Source organism: Rhamphochromis sp. 'chilingali' (genome assembly GCF_963969265.1).
Source record: "Rhamphochromis sp. 'chilingali' genome assembly, chromosome: 1".
NCBI lineage: Eukaryota > Metazoa > Chordata > Actinopteri > Cichliformes > Cichlidae > Rhamphochromis > Rhamphochromis sp. 'chilingali'.
The window spans coordinates 56,072,237-56,093,992 of NC_137929.1; the positions used below are offsets into that span (position 1 = coordinate 56,072,237).

The following is a 21,756-nucleotide window of genomic DNA, read 5'->3' on the forward strand; positions in this document are numbered from 1 at the left end:
ATCTGAGACACTGTAAGATCTGTTATTTTTCAGTGGCAGGAAAACATAATCACATGAATAATAATCAACTGAATTGTCTCTAAAACATAAATCAAATGCACTCAGAGTATATTCAGAGATACTTTCAGATATTTTTAAACTCCTTGCCCACTTCCACAGTCATCATCTTAGTCCTTAGAAATATTCTGTTTCTACTACTGTGACATGTGTGCTCTTTAATGCCCTCAAACAATAAAACAGGTTTCATTATTTTTGTTTTCATTACTTTTTAAACCCATGCAGGATGATCACTGTGTGGCTGAGGATGGTGCAGAGATGTAAAGTAAAAAGGCTTCATCTTTCCTGTGATGTACATCGTCTTCTAGAGCGTCACATTAAACAATGATGTTAGAGTCGGAAATCCCTGCAAGTCAAAACTTCAGGCTGCTCTAAACACTCAGTTTCAAACTTTTACAGACATGTCCTCAGTGTGAGGCAGAGGAGGATGAGAGATCAAAGAGAAATACTGAAATATGAAATCATCAAATAGAGATGGGCAGGTAGATATAAAGTAAAGCGTGTTAAACAGCTTCTATCAGCCCTGAAGCACGCGCTTTTTGTTTTTGTCTTCAGCCTCGTCGCATTTACGCTCGTGTTTATGACCCCGCCCTCATTATATTATTATTATTTATTTTCTCCTTCTCCTGACATAATCGGATCGAGCTGCTGAAAACAAACGCGACTGTACCCACTCGGACATCTCAGCTTTATTTCCAAGCTGAATTTTAACCCCATCATAGTTTAAACTGGGATAATTAGCAAAATTTGAAGAGTCGGATCAGCAGAACAATTTGACAATGTGGCTGCTGGTACATCTGGTCATCTCTGCAGGTGAGTGTTAACCTGTTTTGACTCCAGCAGTGTCACACAAGAGCTTTCTTCATATTTATCATGTAAACATGCCTTTAAACCGCGTGATCTGCCAGCTGTCACTGCAGATAAGCAGTAACTGACATGGAGGGTGGGGAAACTGCAGAGCGGTTTGTTTTCTTTTTAGTTTGCTGGCTTCATAGAACCTGAAAGTTCCGTCAGATTCACTGATAGGAGGTTAAAAACTTCCTCTGCAGACTTTTTGCGTCTGTCTGTGCGCACTCACTCATTTTCTTTTCCTTTCTTTCGTTTCTAGAGAGTATTTTAAATTCAGGGAATTTAAAATAGAAAGTAGCTCGTCCACAGAAGGACTGGTAGCTCCCCTTACGATAAGGGTTCAGATCGCGCGAACAGGTGTGAATGTGAATGTGTGTGTTTAGTTAGTTTGTTTGTTTGCTTGTTTTAATCAGTTTTAAATCATGCTTTTTATTTGTTTTTGTTTCTAATGTCTCTGTAAAGCACTTTGAATCACCTTGTTGTTGAATTGTGCTTTACAAATAAATTTGCCTTGCCTTGCCTAGTTACTCCCAATTTACATAAATAAATGTTTATTTCAATCCAAGCTAAACTTTCTTATAAGAGATTGATGTTATGGCAGATTACTCAGTGACATGCCTTCTTTCTGTGCACAACCTACTGTTGAGACGTCAGAGATCAGCTGAATAAGCATATGACACACGAATATGAAACAGTGCTCAAAGACAAGTATCTCTGACAGTGGATATACAGATGTGTTATACATAAGAGACAAATATTGTTCGTTTAATATGTTGGCATCATTACATTTGGCTCAATGCTTAGATACATGTGTAAAAAGAAAATGTACGAGCTGTGAAGACCATTTCTGATAGAATGAAGAGTAGACTGATAAATGAAATATTCCTTTATTGGGTGAGAAAATCAGACCATGTCATAACTGCTTTAAGTCATACAGAATAGACATCAGAGCCTTAAACAGGCTGGCTTCTGCTAAATGGGTCAAACTGGGCAGAAAGTATACAAACACATAACATGCTTATAGAATATGATGTAACACTATAGATCAACTTACCTCAGAATATATAAAGCATATAAACAATTACAGCAATATGATGCAACAAACACAGCAGTGCTACTGATCCAAAATACTCAAAGCTTCATAGAACTGAAACAAACATTTATTTTTAGCTCCATTCTGCTGCTGATACATACTTTAGGTTTCTGAACATTAAACTTGTTGCTGCCTTTCATAGTGTGTAACTTGAAGGCCCTGAGTACTTTCTCCCACACTGAAAACACTGGAATGATAAAATTATTTGAACATTACCTAATAAGACTGATTCAGGACAGACAGTTATGTTAAACTTTCCTAGCAGTCCTTCACAAACAGGGAACAGTCTGTCTATTCTCTCCATCTGTCAGCTGCTGCTGGCTCTTCCTCCTCCTCTTCCTCACACACTGCTGAGTTTGTCCTGGTGGATCATCGGGGATGCAAAGCCTCACAGATGATGTGCAGCAGTGGGTCCCTCAGTCTGTCCTCACTCTAGACACTTGCAGTTGTCACACATGGAAATCAAATGTGTGATAAGCTGCAGGATTCAAACACAAGTGTAACTTATAAATAATTCAGTTCAATTCAATTCAATTTTATTTATATAGCGCCAAATCACAACAAAAGTCGCCTCAAGGCGCTTCATACAATACATGTTCATACTTTTATTACACAATCAGAGAGTAAGAAACAAACAAACCCAAACAGATGCCTGTAGGAAAAAAGTGGGCTTTGGGGTAGGGAAACAGCCTTCAAAGACGTCTAAGACAGTGCTGAAGCTACGCAAGGACCCATGACACTCAGACAAATGCAACATATTGAAAATTGTGTAAATATATTTGCTCTGGTGAAAATCCCCCAGTGATAGTGTTGTAAGGTTAAAATGATTGGTTATAAATATCCTAAAATGTTAAATGAACATTTCTAATTGGTGTTGTGGCAGCTGCAGTTTCAGCGATAAGATTAGGATCAGTCCCCCGCTATATAAAAGGCTTGGTGTTGATGTAGGCTTTCCTCTCTGTCTCACTATCAGGCTGCTGCTACTCCCCTCTCCACCCTCCGCTCACAGATGGCTGCTGTAAGATTGCTCCTGTTTTTGCCTCTAGCATCTGTTTCTGCAGGTTAGTGAAACACACTTACATTTTTAAAATTTCTTCTCAAACCAAAAACTCATGAGTAAAGTGAACAATGTTTATGCTAGCTGAGCTCCATTTAATTCACATGGGAAGTTAATTAGTGCCCAGTTAATGGTTTTGTTTGTAAAGGTTTAAGTGTTGGCCGGATGATGTTTTCCTCCAACAGACAGTAAAAAATTCTATCGTTTCTAGTAATGTTCATTGCTTATGTCCACATGAACTGACTGATTAAATAAGCATGTTAATCTGTAGCATCACTGCAATCCCTGAGTTTATAAACAAAAAATACAAACTAGGATTCACACGTCTTTTTCTCTTAATTCGTTCAAATATTCATTTGTCACACTCGGTTCATACTTTATTAGCTGTCCCTTTCACTTTCTCTTCCTGTTTGCATACATATTATCTTACAGATGCAGACTCTCTCTTCACTCCCCTACACTCTTAAACGAGTGTAATTTATTTACCAACAACAAACAAAAAATCAAGCTGACTGATGACAAATTTACTATATTTTTATAGTTAATTTATAGTTAATTTATTTTTATATTTTTATAGTTTTATTTAACTATATTAGACTTTAAATTATTATGTAATTTAAAATGACATAATAATTATGTCATTAAACTGGAAGCCTGATATGGTGACTCTGGTTATAATAATCATTGATTCATCAAAGTGTTTGTGTATATCTTTTAAATTAACTTGAAGCAGCAGTTTTCAGGCCAATACGTTGCGGGTTTGAAGGAGTTAATGCATCTCAAGATAAAATTTTTACATTTCTATAACACTTCTTTTGACTGCTCCCTTTAGGCATCAGCACAGCAGATGTGCAGTTTTAACATCAGTTCCATGCATTAAAATTATAAAATTAATAATAAACATAGATGCATTAAGATAAAAACTGATGATTTTTGTCTTCAGCGCTACAGATGGGTTTGCAAGTGAAGCTTGGGGATGATGTCACTCTCCAGTGTCAAATGATCACAGATGAAAGAATCTCAGTGTTGAAGTGGAGCAGAGCTGACCTGAACACAGACGGCTACGTCTACTTCTACAGGAACAACCGCTCCTATGAAAACTACCAACATCCATCTTTTCATGGAAGAGTAAAGCTGAGGGACCCGGAGATGAAGGATGGAGACGTTTCTCTGATCCTGAAGAACGTCACATTTAATGACACTGGGATGTATGAGTGTCACATAGCAGTGAGGAACCCTGTGAGAAATAAAAGAGTTCACACTGAGATCAGTCTCTTCATCAACCTCACAGTCACAGGTGAGTTTGTCACCCACAAAAAAACAACATTGTCTCATTTATAATTCAGTTAAAATGTTCTCCACTTATCACGTTAAAATATACATAATGAATAAGTTTAAATTCATTGACAGTCCCTCTGCTCACTTCTAGTTTGAGTATGAAGGGTGAAGTCGTAGCATGCTGCTAACACAGAGGCTAACAGAGCATCTGTGGACCGTCAGCAGTTTCCTCGCCTTCTTTGAACTTTCGCGGTTTCTGTTCTCGCACACCCTCTGCATAAATAATTTGATTGGGTGACTGTGTTTTCGGCCAGATTAAAATATATGGGAATAAGAACTGTATGTATGAGAAAAGGTCTGCAGAGTGATCGGTAATAGATTTGGCTGCAGATCCAGTCCGTGGTTTGCATATTGGTGATGTGGCATTAGATTTAAAAACAAAAAATGCTAAGTGGATAAACATGAATTCAAACCTCCACACAGGTTTATGTTAAAGGTAAAAACAGATTTGTTTGAAGGTTGATGTGGGATAAAAGGAGCTGTATCAGCTCTGCAAGCAGAAAACTGAACAGAACCTTAGTCTTGTTTGACATTCTTAGTCTCCAGAACATCTTAGTGTAGATGTTTATGTTATTTCTTATTTGTATTAATTTCAGAACCACATCCTTACTTGCCAGCCAGAGTGTGTGTTCAATGTGGGCTCGTGGTAAATAAAGTTCTTCCACTCTGACATCATTCCCGTCTGTGACGTTATTACCAGGGAACAGTACAGAATCACATTTCAGAGAAAGTGGTCCAGGGCGTCCGCTATAACCGCAGAGTTTTCATTTCAGTGGCAGATCTCACACATGCTGCTCACGGCTGTAAAACTGAAAATGAGGTTTAGTGATCAGAAAACTAAAAAGAAACTGATTATGAAAGTTTCACGCTGACTTGAGAACTGACACGACTGACAAACACTTAAGAATATCGTTACACAACACGGTGACAGATCTCTCTGACTTTATGAAGATCATTTGGAGACATTTCACTTTTGTGTTGAAACCACAAAATAAATTCTTTGATTTGGATTTAGTGTTTCACTTTAAAATTCCACTTTACTGAAATTTCATGAACGACACCAATCCACTCTGTGTCAGCTGCTTTATGTTCACACTGAGGTGACCTGTAATGACTCATATTCTGCATGATTGAACTTCCTCCTGCACTCTTTGTGTTTCCCTGCAGTAACAGATTAAGAACGAATCGCCTTTTTTTCCTTCCTCAGTAAAAAAAAAGACTTCTAGATGGTGTGTGACAGATTTTATGATGATGATGTTTGAATATTTGTGTCTTCTATGATGATACTGGTTGTCGCTCAAGTTGCTCTTCTATCACCTGGAGGCTTGAAAGTGTTAAAGCATCAATCTGCAGCTCAGTGAAAGTGACATCAGAATAACCAGCACAGCCAAAGAATCCCGAACAAACTGAAGTGTTTGCAGTACAGCTGCAGTGCTGACGGGCAGTAGTGGTTTTTGATATGGGCGACATGGGCGGTCGCTCAGGGCGGCATAGTGGTTGCTTGCTGCTGAAGTCAATTTAAACTTTATTGTCATCTCCACTACGTACAGTCCATAAGACGATGAGACGACGAGGCTTACAGTTTGATGATTTAAAGTCTCACACACAACCTGTCGAAAGGGGAGGGGGGCGGCTGCTTCCAAATAGAGCACATTTCATTCATAATGTTGTAAATACAAGCCCATTATGTATTCATGATTTGAATCCTGGGTTGTGTGAAATCCCAGAAATAAACCCTAGACAAAGTGAATCTGTGAACTAAGGTGTAGGTCTATTAGGTTATGATCCTCGGGTTGTGAGGTGGGTGTTCATACTGGAGTGCAAAATTAAAACCAGTGGAAGACGGACAAGAAAAGTTCAAAGCCATCAGGAGCTCAGTTTAGAAAAAAGAAAAAAGAAGAGGAGAAACGAGCAAAAGATACAGGTAAGCAGATGTGTCACTGGATAATGGCAGGTCATCCTGAAACAATCAGAATCAGAATACTTTATTAATCCCTAAGGAAATAATGTGGGTTACAGTTGCTCCAAGAAGAAATGGTAAAAATAGTAACAGTAACTCCAAACAATACATTATGTTACAGATTTTACACATTTAAGAAATAGCACTAATATGTAGAGATCACTCAATTATAAATATCAAGGATTAACAGAGGTGATTATAATTATAATATAATATAATAATTATATAACTATCAAGAAAATTTTCAAGAATATTCCAGAGTAGAAAAGAGCGCGTGTAAAAAGGGTGTAACTTTTGCAGTGTTTACAGTGTGTTAGATGGAGGAGTTGTGCAGGGAGATGGCCACAGGCAGGAATGATTTCCTGTGTCGTTCAGTGGTGCTTTTTGGTAATTTCACCCTCTCACTGAACGAGCTCCTGTGACTAACCAGCATGTCATGGAGTGGGTGGGAGGTATTATCCAACACTATCTTTATCTTGGACAACATCTGCCTCTCAGGCACCACCCTAACAGAGTCCAGCTACATCCCCACAACATTACTGACCTTGTGGATCAGGTTATTTAGTCTGATTTCTCACTTTGAGGAGAAGTGAAATATTTCACTTTTCACTGATATGTGACCCATCAGAAGTGGCGGTCCTAGCCTGTTTGGCGCCCTGGGCGAACAGAAGTGGCGGTCCTAGCCTGTTTGGCGCCCTGGGCGAACTCTCCCTCTGGCACTGACAGATGCAAACAGATTCAAGCACTGGTGTAGTTTGAGTACTTTCACACAAAAAGTTAAAGCTGTTGTGTTGATATTTAAAGTGCTTTGATTATTTTTGGATAACAAGAGAACAGCTCTGAAGGAAAAAAGCACATAAACAGAAACTGACTTCATATAATTCAGTTTTAGCAGCTGAAAGTAGCTACAAGCTAAATCCTCTTTTGTCTAAACACATCACTTCCTGCATCTGTTACAAATTAAAAGCCTTTGTACGAACACTTCGATTGGATGTCTTACATAGGGTTTTATTGTGAAACACTTACAGGAACTTGCAGTAGGAGCATGAGATGAAATAGAAATGCCATGCAGTGTATAAAGGTTAAAAGTTACAGAGATTCACGTAAAGATGATCGTGAATCCTTTTGATTCTATTAAAACGCTTCTGTGATGGTTTTAATATGACTGATTATTGATTAATGATCAGGTTTGTTGTTGATCAGCTGTGAAACACGAAGCCTGCCAGACGTTTATTTGAGTAACGTGACCTTCTTTGTTATTACGCACGTGTTTCTGATCCCACCCACTGTTTTTGTTCGTCCTCATGACACAAACAGTCGCCAGAGCGCGAGGCTGAGAACAAACCCACCTGTCATGACACTCGGGAGTTTTATTTTCAAATCAAACTTCGACATCGTCCGGATTAGAATTAGGATAAAGAGATAAGGGATGTTCTGTTCCCAGGAAATCTCACCAGCCTTGGATATTTAGCGAGCTTGAAGAGTCGGGTCAGCAGAACAATGAGGCGGAAATGTCTGTGCTGGGCTCACCGTGACTGCAGGTGAGCGTTAACTCGGTTTGACTCCATCAGTGTCATACAGGAGCTTTCTTCATATTTATCATATGAACGCGACTGTAAGTGGACCTCGTGGCCTCACTGCACAAAAACAGTTACTGACACGAAGTGGTTGAATGTGGGTTTTTTTTCTCTTTTTTTCTTTTTGTCTGTGTCTGTTTGTGCACGCTCACATAAAAAGTGGGTGTTTTGCTTTCCCCTCTCTCCGCCCGTAACACACTATTTGGGCGCCGCCTGAATCAGAGTGAGGACAGCTTACATATAAATCAGACATGAGACCAGCAGCAGCTATGAACACTCAGTGCGCCAATTATTTCAGATGTGAATAAATAAGAGCTGGAACTTTAATTTGGATCTGCTGCTCCGTGCGTTCAGGTCTGACGCTGATCAAGAATGAAAGAAACCTGGACTGGATCCCTTTAGTCTCTGTCTCTTACTGATTGAAAGTTATCGGTGATAAAGATCCTCTACATGTAACTGAATATTTCCCCGAGCTGCATTCTAGCAGCTGCAGTTCCAGACTTGAAGGCATCAGGACCAAATATGGGCGCCAAAACGAATTAATAGATAATTAATGAGAACATCAATGGACATTTAATTATTTATATTTGTTTCATTAAATCATAATCAACTAAAGCAGATTTATTTCACCTGAAAATTATTTTTTTTCTGTTCTGATGGGGGAAGGGAGAAGAATTCAGTTGAGCTTCCTGTTAATCCACTGGTGAACTGTCACATTTATAAGTCTAAAAAGGAAATCGGAAATCAAAGTTTTTGGGGGTTTTCTATTGATTTGTTGACTTTTTTCTGTCTGAAATGTCATACATTCTTCATTGCATTTTTAAAGTGCGGATTGTATGGTTCTACTTTCCGGTGTGACTGTAATTTTAAATAGTTTAAATAGTTTAAATAGTTTCGTTTTTAAAGTGGCCCACCCTCCCTATAAAGGCTGGTCTGGAATGTGAGCTGCTTCTTTCTGTTCAGGTCAGGGCTGCTATAATCTTCTCTCCTCTGGCTTGTCACAGATGGCTTCTGTCAGATTTCTCCTGTTTTTCTCATTAATTTCTGTGTCTGCAGGTGAGTCAAACAGTTTTTTCCTTGCTTATTCTTTCTGTAACTAAAGGCAGTTTTATAAATGAGCGAGTTCTGTTCGTGTCTCAATGTTCCATTTAATTTACGTAAAAAGGTTATTGGCACCCAGTCTAAAGGTGATAAACTCACTCTCGCTTAACAGGTGAAATCTCACTACTAGGTTGTGACCCCTTTGTGACAACGGGATGGTCAAAAGACTTTTTTTTTTTTTTAATCCGGCTAATCACGCATTCCTAGTCGGAAAACGGGATTTGCGAGAATGAGCGCTTCATCAGGAAACTAATGAGTCATGGAATGAGTCATGGAATGAGGTTCGGCTGATTGCAAATGACAAAGGAATTAAACTTTCTCTTTTCATAATTGGTTAAAATAAATAAATAAATCATTGATATAAAATGGGTTATAGATCACATGCATTACTTTTAACTGCAAACTTTAAATGTAATTATTTTCTTCATTGAGCTGTGAGGAAAAAATAATAGTAATTCTTGAAGACTTTTAGAAAGGATAGAGGATAAAGGGACTGAGAATCAACTATGACAGCATCAGAGTTCACAAGTGCACTTTTGGGTAAATATATAATTAGCAAACATCCACACAGCTGTAGTTGGCAGATGACTGGTTATCATGTGTCAGGCTTGCTTCTTATGATAGAAAGAAACTTTAGGGGTTTCAATAGATGCATGTTTTTACTGTGTGTTTTTGAAGTTTTCTTAATATTTAATTAATTCAAGTGTGTAAAGCTGTAATAAAAAACTAAATCACGCTTTTGTTCTGTATCCTTCCTCCACTGTCTACCTTGTTGATGGTTGTCCCTGTTACGCTGCTCGCTCAGAGATAACAGTACATGTTTGGATGGAGAGAAACAGTTGGATTACTGCAAAAAGAATAATCATACTTTAACTATAGTTTACATTTTCTAAAAAGTGTAAGTAAATCAAATCCAACTAAAAGCAATACTTTGAAAAGTTTACATTCCTTGAGAACACCACAGCATTGGGAAACCCAATATTACAAGTGATGTTGAAAACAAGGAGAGGACAATTCTTGGAATTCAAAGGGAGTTTGGTCTTAGCCTCCACTTGGGTTTTGCTATGATGACAGAGGACAAACGGAGAAAAAAAGAGGAAATGCAGACACACCTGTGTAGGTTTGGTCACATAGATGGATCAGAAGACCACGTGTGGTTTTTATTACCCAATTACCAAGTTTTGTCAATCAATTACATTTTCAGTTAAAGTTTGCCAAATGTTGCCATTTGAAACAAGTGTATAAAAGTAATATTCTAAAACTGTCATATTATATATGCTTGTTGTTGTCTGTAATACAATATAATAAAACTAAAGCCCCATTTGGGCCTACCACCTCTGCTCTGCTTTACTAGCTGAAAAGCAACCAAATATAGAGGGTAAGAGTGGACAGAATCGCAAAGATGGATTTTAAATATGCTCTCTGAATCTATATTGATATAGTGCATCTCAAACGACTGTGCTACTATATCTATAAAGCTGGTTGCTGATTTTCAGGGTCTGTGTAAAGTCTTGACTGTAAAACATTTCAAAGTAATGTGGTCGTGTAATCACATTACACTATTCAATAATCAAATAAGTTACTGAACGAAATTCAGTAACTACATTGAAGTTAAGGACATTTTGAGCACTTTTAAGGAGATTTTTTTTAGTTAGAAAACACAAACACTGCAGTTGTCTTTACTCGCGAGGGCAGTCACAGAGCGCTCGGCCTTGCAGGAGGCACTCACGGACTCGCGCTTTGTCACTGTCTGCGTTCTTTATTTATACAAGCTGGTCACATGTGTGTACAAAGATAACAAAGTTATTCCAAGAACTCAGAGCTGAGGTTCCCCTTTTCTAAGTCTGTACGTTCTTAGAAAAGAGCTGAGGTTGTTAGTTGCTAAATAAGTTTATCACACAAGAGTTTATGTGAAAAGTCACGTAGACATGTGGATTGCTTAGTGATCCATAAAAAGAGCACATTTCATGTAGCTGATCACACTATGTACAATTTTCTTTTGACACACTGGTATGTTGATGACATTAATCTCCATCACTCGCTCTCACGGTCTCTCTATCTAATCTTTCAGTACATAGCATGGTCTAGATTTAAATTCTCTTGTTCTTCTTTTTTTTAAAACATAAAGTGAACTTTTTAAATCATGCTCAGAGAACCTGATATGGTTACAGCGCTGAATACAGAGAGGAGATGTTTTCACGCCTGAGATTGGTGAAATTTTCCTTCAAACTTTGTTTGGTCAACTGTGGTTTGTTTAAAAATATTAAATGTCGTGTTTTAATGTCAGTTTCATGCATTAAAAATGTCTTTGCAATAAGAAAATTGATTGTTCTTTTCTTCAGCTCTTCAGCAGAATATGCAGGCGACGCTCGGAGCAGACGTCACTCTCCAGTGTCAGATTACTACAGATGAAAGAATCTCAGTGGTAAAGTGGAGCAGACCTGACCTGAACACAGACGGCTACGTCTACTTCTACAGGAACAAACGCTCCTATGAAAATTACCAACATCCATCTTTTCATGGCCGAGTAAAACTGAGGGACCCGGAGATGAAGGATGGAGACGTTTCTGTGATCCTGAAGAATGTTACGTTTAATGACACTGGGATGTATGAGTGTCACATAGCAGTGAGGAACCCTGTGAGAAGTAAAAGAGTTCACACTGAGATCAGTCACTTCATTGAGCTCACAGTCACAGGTGAGTTTGTCATGCCAACAGCAAATGGAGTGCGTCCATAATGTCGTAGTTAGCATGTTCACTTAGCAAGTTCAAGCCCAGGTGACACAAAACCTTTGGGCTATAGTCAGCAAAAACATATGTGTGTTTAGTGTCACATGTCAGATAAAACATGCTGAGCTGCTCACTCTGTTGCGAGTAGCTTTAATACAGAAAATGACATGCACTGAGCTAGCAGTTCTTACTACTGTATATCAAGGGTAAAGTCGTAGCATGCTGCTAACATAGATGCTTTCGGTCAACAGCCAAACACATTTTATGTAACTTGACATCTCCTTAACTGCAGCTGACTGAAGCTGTTCTCCTGCTATCTTTACCTGCTGAACACGTTAAAGCTCACATCTGAGGGTTTCTTCTCTGACAGCTAATCTTTGCTCTGCAGGTGAAGTGCATGAAAACATGTTGGAGAAGCACATCATGGAAAGAGAAGATGCTGATGGAAACAGTGAGGTTGAACAGGTTGAAGCACAGACTATCCTGATTGTTGCTGCTGTTGGTGCTGTCATTGCTGTTGCTGCAGCTGTTGGTTTGTTAGTGTTGCTTCTTAAGAGAAATAAGAAGCAGCGTCACATCCTACTGAGGAAGAATCAGTCCTGCTGATTACAAATAACCGCCATAAGGATTTAAATATATTTAATTTAAAGTGAAAATGATAAGATCACAAACTGTTTGTTTATTAGATGATAATTTGTAACCATTAAAACGATTAAACACTGTCCTCACATATCTATCATAAAAATGCCCTCATAACTACATTTATAATTATTAATACTAGTTAAATATATACACCTAGAGAACAAATCTTGCTTATTGAAGCTAATCTGTGCATTCAAAGCAGTGGTAGGAAACTTTGCGTGCACACATTTGCATGTATGGAATGACACATGGATATTTGTGCTTGCAGGTGCACTGCAAGCATTTTATGTACTGCATACACATGGACACATTAGAATTACTAACATAACTGAAATGTATGTGTTTAGACTTTGAACCATCTGGAGTACCAAGAAAATCCATGCAAAAAGGCCACAGGCAAGATTTAAACCAGGAATATTCTTATTGTGAGGCTAATCGCACCAAATTATAATAATAAAAGTTATAATAACAACTGGAATAACAACAAAAAAAAATCCCAATGGCACGTTGTGAAGGAAGGAGGGTGTGGGCAATCAAAATGAATGCTCTGCCCATGAAAGTATGGAGGTTGGGGAGGGAGAGAGACCGACCATGGCAATCGAGACTGTGTGTGTGGGTGCAGCAGGTTAGACAGGTACTGTGGGACCAGGCCATTGAGGGATTTGTAAGTGGGGGAAGAAAAACTTGTAGTGTGTAACTTTAGTGGATGCCGATGGAAATGTGAGGGTGGGGGGTGATGTGTTGTTAAGACCGTTGTAAAATGTCAGAAAAGGTCAAATTTGACCCAAACTGAAAGTAAAGGGTTGAGGAAAGATTAAACGCTGACACTTCAGTAACTACGTTTATCAAGTACACCACACTGAAGACCATCTCTGCTGTCCATTGATGTCAAATCAAGCAAGGTTTTAGACATTGCGGGTGATAATTTTGAAACTACCGCACTTCCTCTGTCACATGATGTCAGACATTTTATCTTCACACTCTTTTATTTGAGCAGTGTTACATTTTGAGAAAACAAAAAAACAAAGGAGAAAAACTGAAAAGATGTTTGCTGATGCTTTAGCAACATTTACCTCAAAACTGTAGGAAAAAAAAAATGAAAGTCTACTGAGGCCGGTAAAGGTTCTACACCTCTGCAAAGGTGGTGGTATGGTGAATACATCAGTGGCATCAACTCAGCTACAAATAGCCATTTTTTACTAATACCTACTTCGACTCTGCTCTGCTTGGTTTTGGTCATTTGCTTTTATAATCGAGTGCCACCTGACATGCATGCAGGCGTCAAAGTGATGCAGCCGAACATAAGGATGTCAAGGTGATACTTACTGATTGCTCTGTGGCTTTCCTTTCCCTCATTGCTGGCTTTTAACAGTGGCTAGTCAGCAACACTGACTAGCCATCAATAATGTCACATTTTTGGATCGCCACACTTAGTTCACTCATAAAGTACCAGGTACTACAAGATAATGGCAAACCCTAAAAACTGAGTCAAGCTGAGCCGACCTGACCTGAGTAGGTACTAATAGAAAAGGGCTAAAAGTGTTGAGTGGAGGGAGGGAGGGGAACAAAAAACTGGAAACTGCTCAGTGAATTAACATCCATTCAGTTTACTTTTTCTAATCAAAAGCAGAAGTAATATAGCATGTCTTTTTTAGCTTGGGTGTGAAGGAGGTTTCTCTCCACTTCAACCAAGTGCTGCTCGAAGGGGCTGATCTGATCTTTGGAGCCCTTAGTTTAGTGTTTTTATTATTAGGTGTTGTGAGCTGAGACTAAACAGATCTTACTGACCTGAATTACTTCTGAATATGCATCAATACTTTACATTCATGTGTATGTGTTTGCATTTTGCTGAACGTTTGATAAATTTTTACCTCTCGCGCTTATTTATACCACACAGTCTGATCTGCACACATAGAATATCAATGCATATGTAAAGAAGACAATGACTTTAAAATATTTGGTGTTTTTTTTTTAACTGTGATTTTTACATATTTGAATAAAATACAGTTTTACACAGTTTTTTTTAGGAGAGGCTTGACAGGCTTATTATTAATTTATTATCAAAATGGCAATAATAATAATAAATAATAATGAATTATTATTATTAATAATAATAATGGCATAGTGGTGGTGGTGTTATTGATATTATCATTATTATTAGATTAATTAAATGTATTCCTTTTGATTTTTGCTCTCCATTTGTGGATATTTAATTAAAATGAGCTCGACATCCCTCCTTGATACACACTTCACATACTCAGAACAAAAATCCTTGAGAAGAAACTGAAACTATGATTATTCAGATCATTTTGATTATAGGGATGTTGAGTTTCTGATAACTCCTTGTTTTTGTGTTGTATGTCATCAGTGTGTTTATTTCGAGTTTGATTGTTCAGTTTGCCATGAACCATTATTATGCAAATTATCATGAGTACAATGTACAATGTTTCTCTACACTGCAAAATCAAGTGTTACTTAGCATTACTGAACTGTGAAGTTTTTGTCCTCTGGTCAATGCTGCTTTGAAAAGCATGTATACTGAGCACCAGATGGTTTTATTTTCCGCTATTATCTGCACACCGCATAATAAATAAATCATTAAATTGTGTAAAGGAGTGCCGTTTGTGGAATTCAAATATTTGAAATAAGAATATTTATTATACTGCAGAGACAATACTGACACACATTTGCTAAGTGTCCAACCAAATGTTAACAATAAGTGAGGGAAAATTGTTCCTCCATTCAACGAGTAAAGGTGAATATTAGGGAGGGAGGCTTTTTTTTTTCTACCTCGGCTTTTAGATTTTCAGATTTGTTTTGTTTTTTGTACAAAAATAAGCAACTTAAATAAAATATGTTTACAAGAATAACATATTTTAAAGAGGTGGAAAAGGTTGTGTTCATGTTAAAAAAGAACAGCACTTCATTTTAAACTAACATCACTGTTTTAGTGAACCATACAGTCCAGATGGGTTTTAGGTAGTTTACCCATTTATTTATGTAATACCCTAAAATTTGTACAGCACCCATTCTCATTTATCTGTACCTACGGCCAGCAGGTGGTTCAAACCCAGTCTCTTTCTTTGAAGAGCTTTTTGTGAAATTATTAACCCCTCCACCTCCACCCCCACCCCCCGCAAAATATTATGAAATTACAACATCATTTAATATAACTAAAGCTTCAAACAGGTTAAAAATAAGGTGGTAATGAACTTTCTGTTAAAGCAGGTTCACTGCTTTAGGCTCTGTTTGCACATAAAGAGATATTCTGCAAGCGATGATCAAATGGTGATTAAAAAACAAAAAATATAACGGTAAAAATTAATCAAGTTAACCTGAGTACACTCTCAGTGCTCCGTTTATTTCTAAGGTGACAGCTGCAAATTGAAACTCTGAATATTTAAACAGGCTCAATTTAAACATTAAAGCTTACAGAGGAGAGCTGTATTGGTAATCTGGCATAATGGACATCTTCCCGGTGGGACGACCTATTTTTGGGCCGATGGGTCAATTGAAGGGCCGCTGCAAATCGCCTGTAAAGCAGCCCAGTCGTTCATTTTCAATACTGACATTGTATTGTAGTGAAATCTCTGAACGCAGCATCCTCCCCTACAGAGTTTAATGTAGAAGAAATAGTGAAACTATGGATGTGACAAGCTGATACACACACAAAAAAAAAATAAATGCAGCAAAATGTGTCAAATTAATCACATGATAATTTGCTGTTGCTGCAGCTCCACCACCGTCAAGTAACCAGCAACACCCAATAACCACCTGTTAGCACCAGCTGTGGAGAAACACAGAAGTGAAGACACAAAGGAAGGTGAAAGTAACATGGTAAGAAAATAATGGTGAGACATAGATTTAGGAAGAATTAGGAATTAGGAATGGAGAGATTCAAGAATTCAAGTAAAATAACTGGCTACTTTGATCATCAGCCACCACTAATATCTAAAGTTTACCATATAATCAATTAAAATTGTCACATGCTGCCATGCAGTGCTGCTAAGATGTCCTAACCTAACTACAACTGTACCAACCTAATTAAAACCCATTATATATCTATCTAGCTGTGTGTATATATATATATATATATATATATATATATATATATATATATATATATACACACACATATGTAAATATAATGTAGCAATAATCAAATGAGATGTAAACGTTTATAGGGTGTCTGTATCACTGTATCAGTAAAGGCCCCTATAGGTACCCCCCTCTGACGGAAGTGATCCCCCCCCCCCCCCCCCCCCCCCTTTGTTTCCTTTCTTTAAATGTCAGGCACTAAAAGCTAGTGAGGTGTTGCATGCATGCATGGGTGGTCTTTGAAGCTTACACCCACACACTAAACAAATGCGAGCCCTCTTTACTCATTTCTACTTAGACCACTGTCAGTTCGAAGGCACGAGATGACAGCACCTTTGTGATCCTATCAAAACAAAAGTGAAGGCAACAAACGCAAAGACTAATAGAAATAAATATTGTTTGAAAAAACACTTCTTATATCAAACAGTGTAACTGATGAATTGACTGCTGTTGTTGTTTTCTTGTTTTTTTTGTTTTGTTTTTGTTTTTTTTGGGGGGGGGGGTCAGTAAATTCGGTATATCAATGGTCAGTATATTTAATGGAGGCATGGAAAAAAATTTACCTTCATATACAGAGATTTAAAATATATGTCTGAAATATTCAGCTTTTTAATTCTCCTTATTTTTGTTCCCCAGGTAGCTTCAGAAGTATAGAAATATTAACACATTTTCACTCTACAAACAAGGAGCATGTTAAAGGCCCACATCACCCTGTGGGACAGGCAGTTGCACAAAGCTAATTCTTTCATAGGGATGAAAATTTGTCCCATTCACTTGGACACCAGGATCATTTTCTACTTGGGATTCCTTCTGTGTCAAAATAATGCTCTAATAGACTCAGAGTTTAACACTCTTAAATTCAGAAAGCTGTAACAAAAGAAAGCTGGAACAAGATGATTGGTATGTTAAAACATCTTAAACAAGTGGTCAGGTAAGATGATCTCTTAGGAATAATTTTACATAAAGTTCCCAAACAACTTGCATGATGTAAAAAATCACACGGCTTTCGTGGCCTTTTCTAGAAAGGGCATAGTCAGTTTACAAGATGCAATGGTCTCTCCTGTCACTTGGAGGAGTTTGACAGCTGGCAGTCAAACTTGATTACCAGCTGAAATTCCTTGTGGGGATCACAATGATATCCTTGAACCCAAACATGGCCAGTCACTGACAGAATAGTTAGGTGGAGCTGACTATCCCATAAAAAAAGCAGACAGAGGCTTCTCATGAGAGAAAGAGGGAAAGGTATGCAGAACTGTCAGCCACATACACAGGCAGGCTGGAGAGCTCACACCGGCCCAGTGGAAGTCAGGTGCTGATATTTCAGTTAAAAAACATTTGGTGTTGCAGGTAACGTCTTGTAACGCCGTTATTCCCATCGCTGGTATAGGGAGACATTTCTACTGCTGCTCCACCACACGAAGATGTTCTGGGATTAACAGAGCGAGTCATCAGGGAAGGATGTGTCCCAGCCCAACGACACTGTTAGAGGTGAGAATTGGGAGAAATGCCCAGGAGTTAACATTTGTTCTGCTGGTTTTCCTTCAATTTGTTTCATCTGAAATAATTATGTTTATCTAAAAGTCAATGCTAAGACATTTTAGCTTTTAGTGCTGTAAAGATGTAAATTTTCATCAGGTCATTCGAAAACTAAAATTGTCAAGGCTTCACAGTGTGAAACTAAGAAGATGGACCACACTGCCATGTGAATCAGACAGATTTATTTCACTGTGTAAAGGTAATTTGGTGACACCACAGAATAAATGGTTTTTATCTTTTTTATATGTATTCTTTATTGACTCGCAGTTTGCACTGAAACTTTGTGAATCAGGTTTTTGTTTGTTTTTTTACTTTGTTCTGGCAAATGCTTAATAGTAAAGGGGAAGCTTGTAAGAAACTGTGTAAAAGGCATGCTATAGCTAACTTTCCCTTTCTTTTGCCTATCAGAATAATACTCATTTCCTTTAAACCACTCCCTTCCTCTCAACATAAAAGGTTTCAGTTGACTGAAAAACCACTTTTTGTTTAGTCGGCAGGCACTTCAGTGTAATCTGTTGTCACACATGGCTTTTCTCAGGGTCCTCCTGTGTTTCTTCCTAATTGCTGAATCAACAGGTGAGTGAAAAAGAAATTGTTAATATTTTTATTCTTTACAGCTAAAGGCTGACAAGAAAAACTTTTATTTATATGAATGAGAGGGAGACTGGCGTAACAGGGAAGCTGCATGAAACAGAGGTAAAAAGTAACCAAAAGTTTAAAGACTGGAACAAAGTAATGGACGGTGAAAAAGAGCAATGAAGAAGAGAGTGCAGGCGGGATTTCAGGGGTGACTTGTGAAAGAACGGTAGCAGCAGGAGTGAGATGATAGTTCTACAAGATGGTTGTGAGACCTGCTTTGATGAACGGCTTAGAGCTGGTTCCACGAAAAGGCAGGAGGCTGAACTGAAGATGCTAAGGTTTGATTTGGAGTGAACAGGATTGACATAATTAGAATGAATATATCAGAGGTTTGGAGACAAAGTCAGAGAGACAAGTTTGAAATGCAATGGCATAGTCCTCTTAGGAGTTGAGATGACAGACACCCCAAGCCCACTGTGCAATGCCCCCAAACTGCAAAAAAACAACAACAAACAAACAAAAAAAAAACCCCACAGGAGCGATAATTAGCATGTTAAATGTTAAGCTTTCTGAAATTCATTCATGCGATTTCATGAACTGGAGACAAATGTGAGATTTGATCATTTCAGTTATCACTTACATTGTATAAACAGCAGCTACACGTATTAAAGTAACAGCAGAGCGAGATAAACTTCATACTTACCGATTGTTCTCTTTCCTTCAGCTCTGCAGCACGATGTGCAGGTGAAGTTTGGAGCAGACGTCACTCTTCAGTGTCAGATTTCCACAGATGAAATAATCTCAGTGCTGAAGTGGAGCAGAGCTGACCTGAACACAGACGGCTACGTCTACTTCTACAGGAACAAACGATTCTATGAAAACTACCAACATCCATCTTTTCATGGCCGAGTGAAGCTGAGGGACCCGGAGATGAAGGATGGAGACGTTTCTGTGATCCTGAAGAAGGTCACATTTAATGACACTGGGATGTATGAGTGTCACATAGCTGTGAGGAACCCTGTGAGAAGTAAAAGAGTTCACACTGAGATCAGTCACTTCGTCAACCTCACAGTCACAGGTGAGTTTGTGGAGCTCACGCTCAGATCTCACAGCATACAACCCCCAAAACATCATTTACAAACCTGAAAACTGAAAATAAAATCAGTTGGCTCCCAGCACCTACAGGAACTGCGCAGTCTCGCAGCTTTATGAGACGGTTACACTTCTCTGCACTTGCAACTTGACAAATAAATGAAGAGTACCTCCCATGGTCTCCTCTGCTCACTCCTTCCAGTGTGAATGTGAAGGGCAGTAGCATTGCATGCTGCTAGCACAGATGCTAGACATGCTTTTTTTCTGATGAGGAGCTAAAGCTGCTGTAGGGCCGGCTCTTTACTGTCATTGCACAGTCATAGTTTGTACAATAGTATACTGAAATCGGTGCTACAGAAAGACAAGCAAAACATACTAAACAAATGTCATACATACAGCATAGAAATACACAAAAATGCACGTGTATGTGCAGTTAATTGAATTAAGATGTGTTCAGAGATTAAATGTACAATATGTGCAGAAGGTAAGAAAACATATGCACAAAAATAACATGAGGTATCAGCACTGAGTGTCACATAGCTGTGAGGAACCCTGTGAGAAATAAAAAAGCTCACACTGAGATCAGTCACTTCATCAACCTCACAGTCACAGGTGAGTCTCTTCCCCAGCCTGGAAATTGCAGCACTTGCTCACTTTAAGAAGAATTTTCTGTACTTGTGTGATATAGTAAATGACCAACCAATATGTGTGTAGGTAAAATAACTCACCCACTGTCCCCTCTGCTCACTTCTACTCCGATGGTGAGTGTGAAGGGTAAAGTCATAGCAATCTTCTTCTTTCAGCTGCTCCCTTTTGGGCTTGATACAGAATCTCACTCTGATCCTTAGCATCCTCTTCTGTCACACCAACCCTCTATATGTCCTGCTTCACTACATCCATGAATATTCTCTGGACATATTCTCTCACACATGGATACTAAATGTACTTTGGTGGACATTGGTCATTAAAGCTATATTTTAGCTGTATATATTTGAAAGGTTTTTGCTGTTTTCGCAGCTGTAAAATATAATTTGCTCCAGATGAGTAACTGAAGCTGATGTCAGTAGTTTCACCTGCAGAACACACACTCTTGTTGGTTTCTTATTTTGGTGTCTCAGCATTTTGGCTCTAACAATTCATGTTTTCTCTGCAGGTGAAACACGTAAAACAGCATGTTTGAGCAGCCCATCACTGAAGGAGAACATGGAGGTGGAAACATGCATTTCGTTCAAGAGAAAGAAACTTCAACTGTCCTGATGGTTGTTCCTGCTGTTGTTGTTGCTGCTGTCCTTGTTGCTACTATAGGTGGTTCTGTGCTACTGCGGACGTTTAAAAGAAAGAAGCAGCAGACTACTGAGGCAACCACAGCTGATTTGAAATGTCCTGCTGCTAAAATTTAGAACTGAAACAGGTTTCAAGGAGTGGATAGCCTGTCAGCACATCATAAACTGCCAACTGTCTCCACCTTCAGGTTTCTGGGCTCCCACATCTCTGCCTATCTCACTTGGACCCACAACAGCAATACCCTGCTAAAGAAGGCCCGGCAGCGGCTACACTTTCTGCTTGTCCTCAGGAAAAACAATCTGGACAGAAGCTGCTGCTGGCCCGTTCCCGCCCCTGAGTAGAGAGCATGCTCTCCTACCACCTGAGTGTTTGGTACACAGGAGCCACAACTGAGAACAGGAAGGCTGGCCAGAGGGTAATTAATATTGCCCAGAAACTCATTGGCTGCCCTCTGCCACCCCTGGGGGCCATCATCAGCTCCTCCTATATCAGGAAAACCAGGGACATCACAGGTGACCCCTTGTGCGCTCTGGTTGGTGCCACAGATCAATGACGTCCAACACCTCCAGACTCACTAACAGCTTCTCCCCTAGGTTGTGAGTAAACACGCTGTACATGTACAGTAACAATAATGGTCAATTCTATTCTATTCTATTCTATTCTATTCTATTCTATTCTATTCTCCATTCTTATAGCATTATTCATGATTCTCTTGCTCTTGACGGAGGTGGTCGCACTTTTCTCCTTCTCCCTCTCCCTTATCT

General features: G+C 38.7%; 1 protein-coding gene across 1 annotated transcript; it reads left to right on the top strand.

The window, feature by feature from the left end:
* Positions 1-7,630: 7,630 nt before the first annotated feature.
* LOC308392628 (sodium channel regulatory subunit beta-3-like) lies at positions 7,631-12,990 on the top strand. The gene is made up of 3 exons (XM_080875742.1): positions 7,631-7,895; positions 11,375-11,728; positions 12,150-12,990. Exons 2-3 carry the CDS (start codon positions 11,389-11,391, stop codon positions 12,365-12,367), a joined length of 558 nt encoding a protein of 185 aa, XP_080731868.1. The 5' UTR covers positions 7,631-7,895; positions 11,375-11,388; the 3' UTR covers positions 12,368-12,990.
* The last annotated feature ends 8,766 nt before the right edge of the window (positions 12,991-21,756 follow it).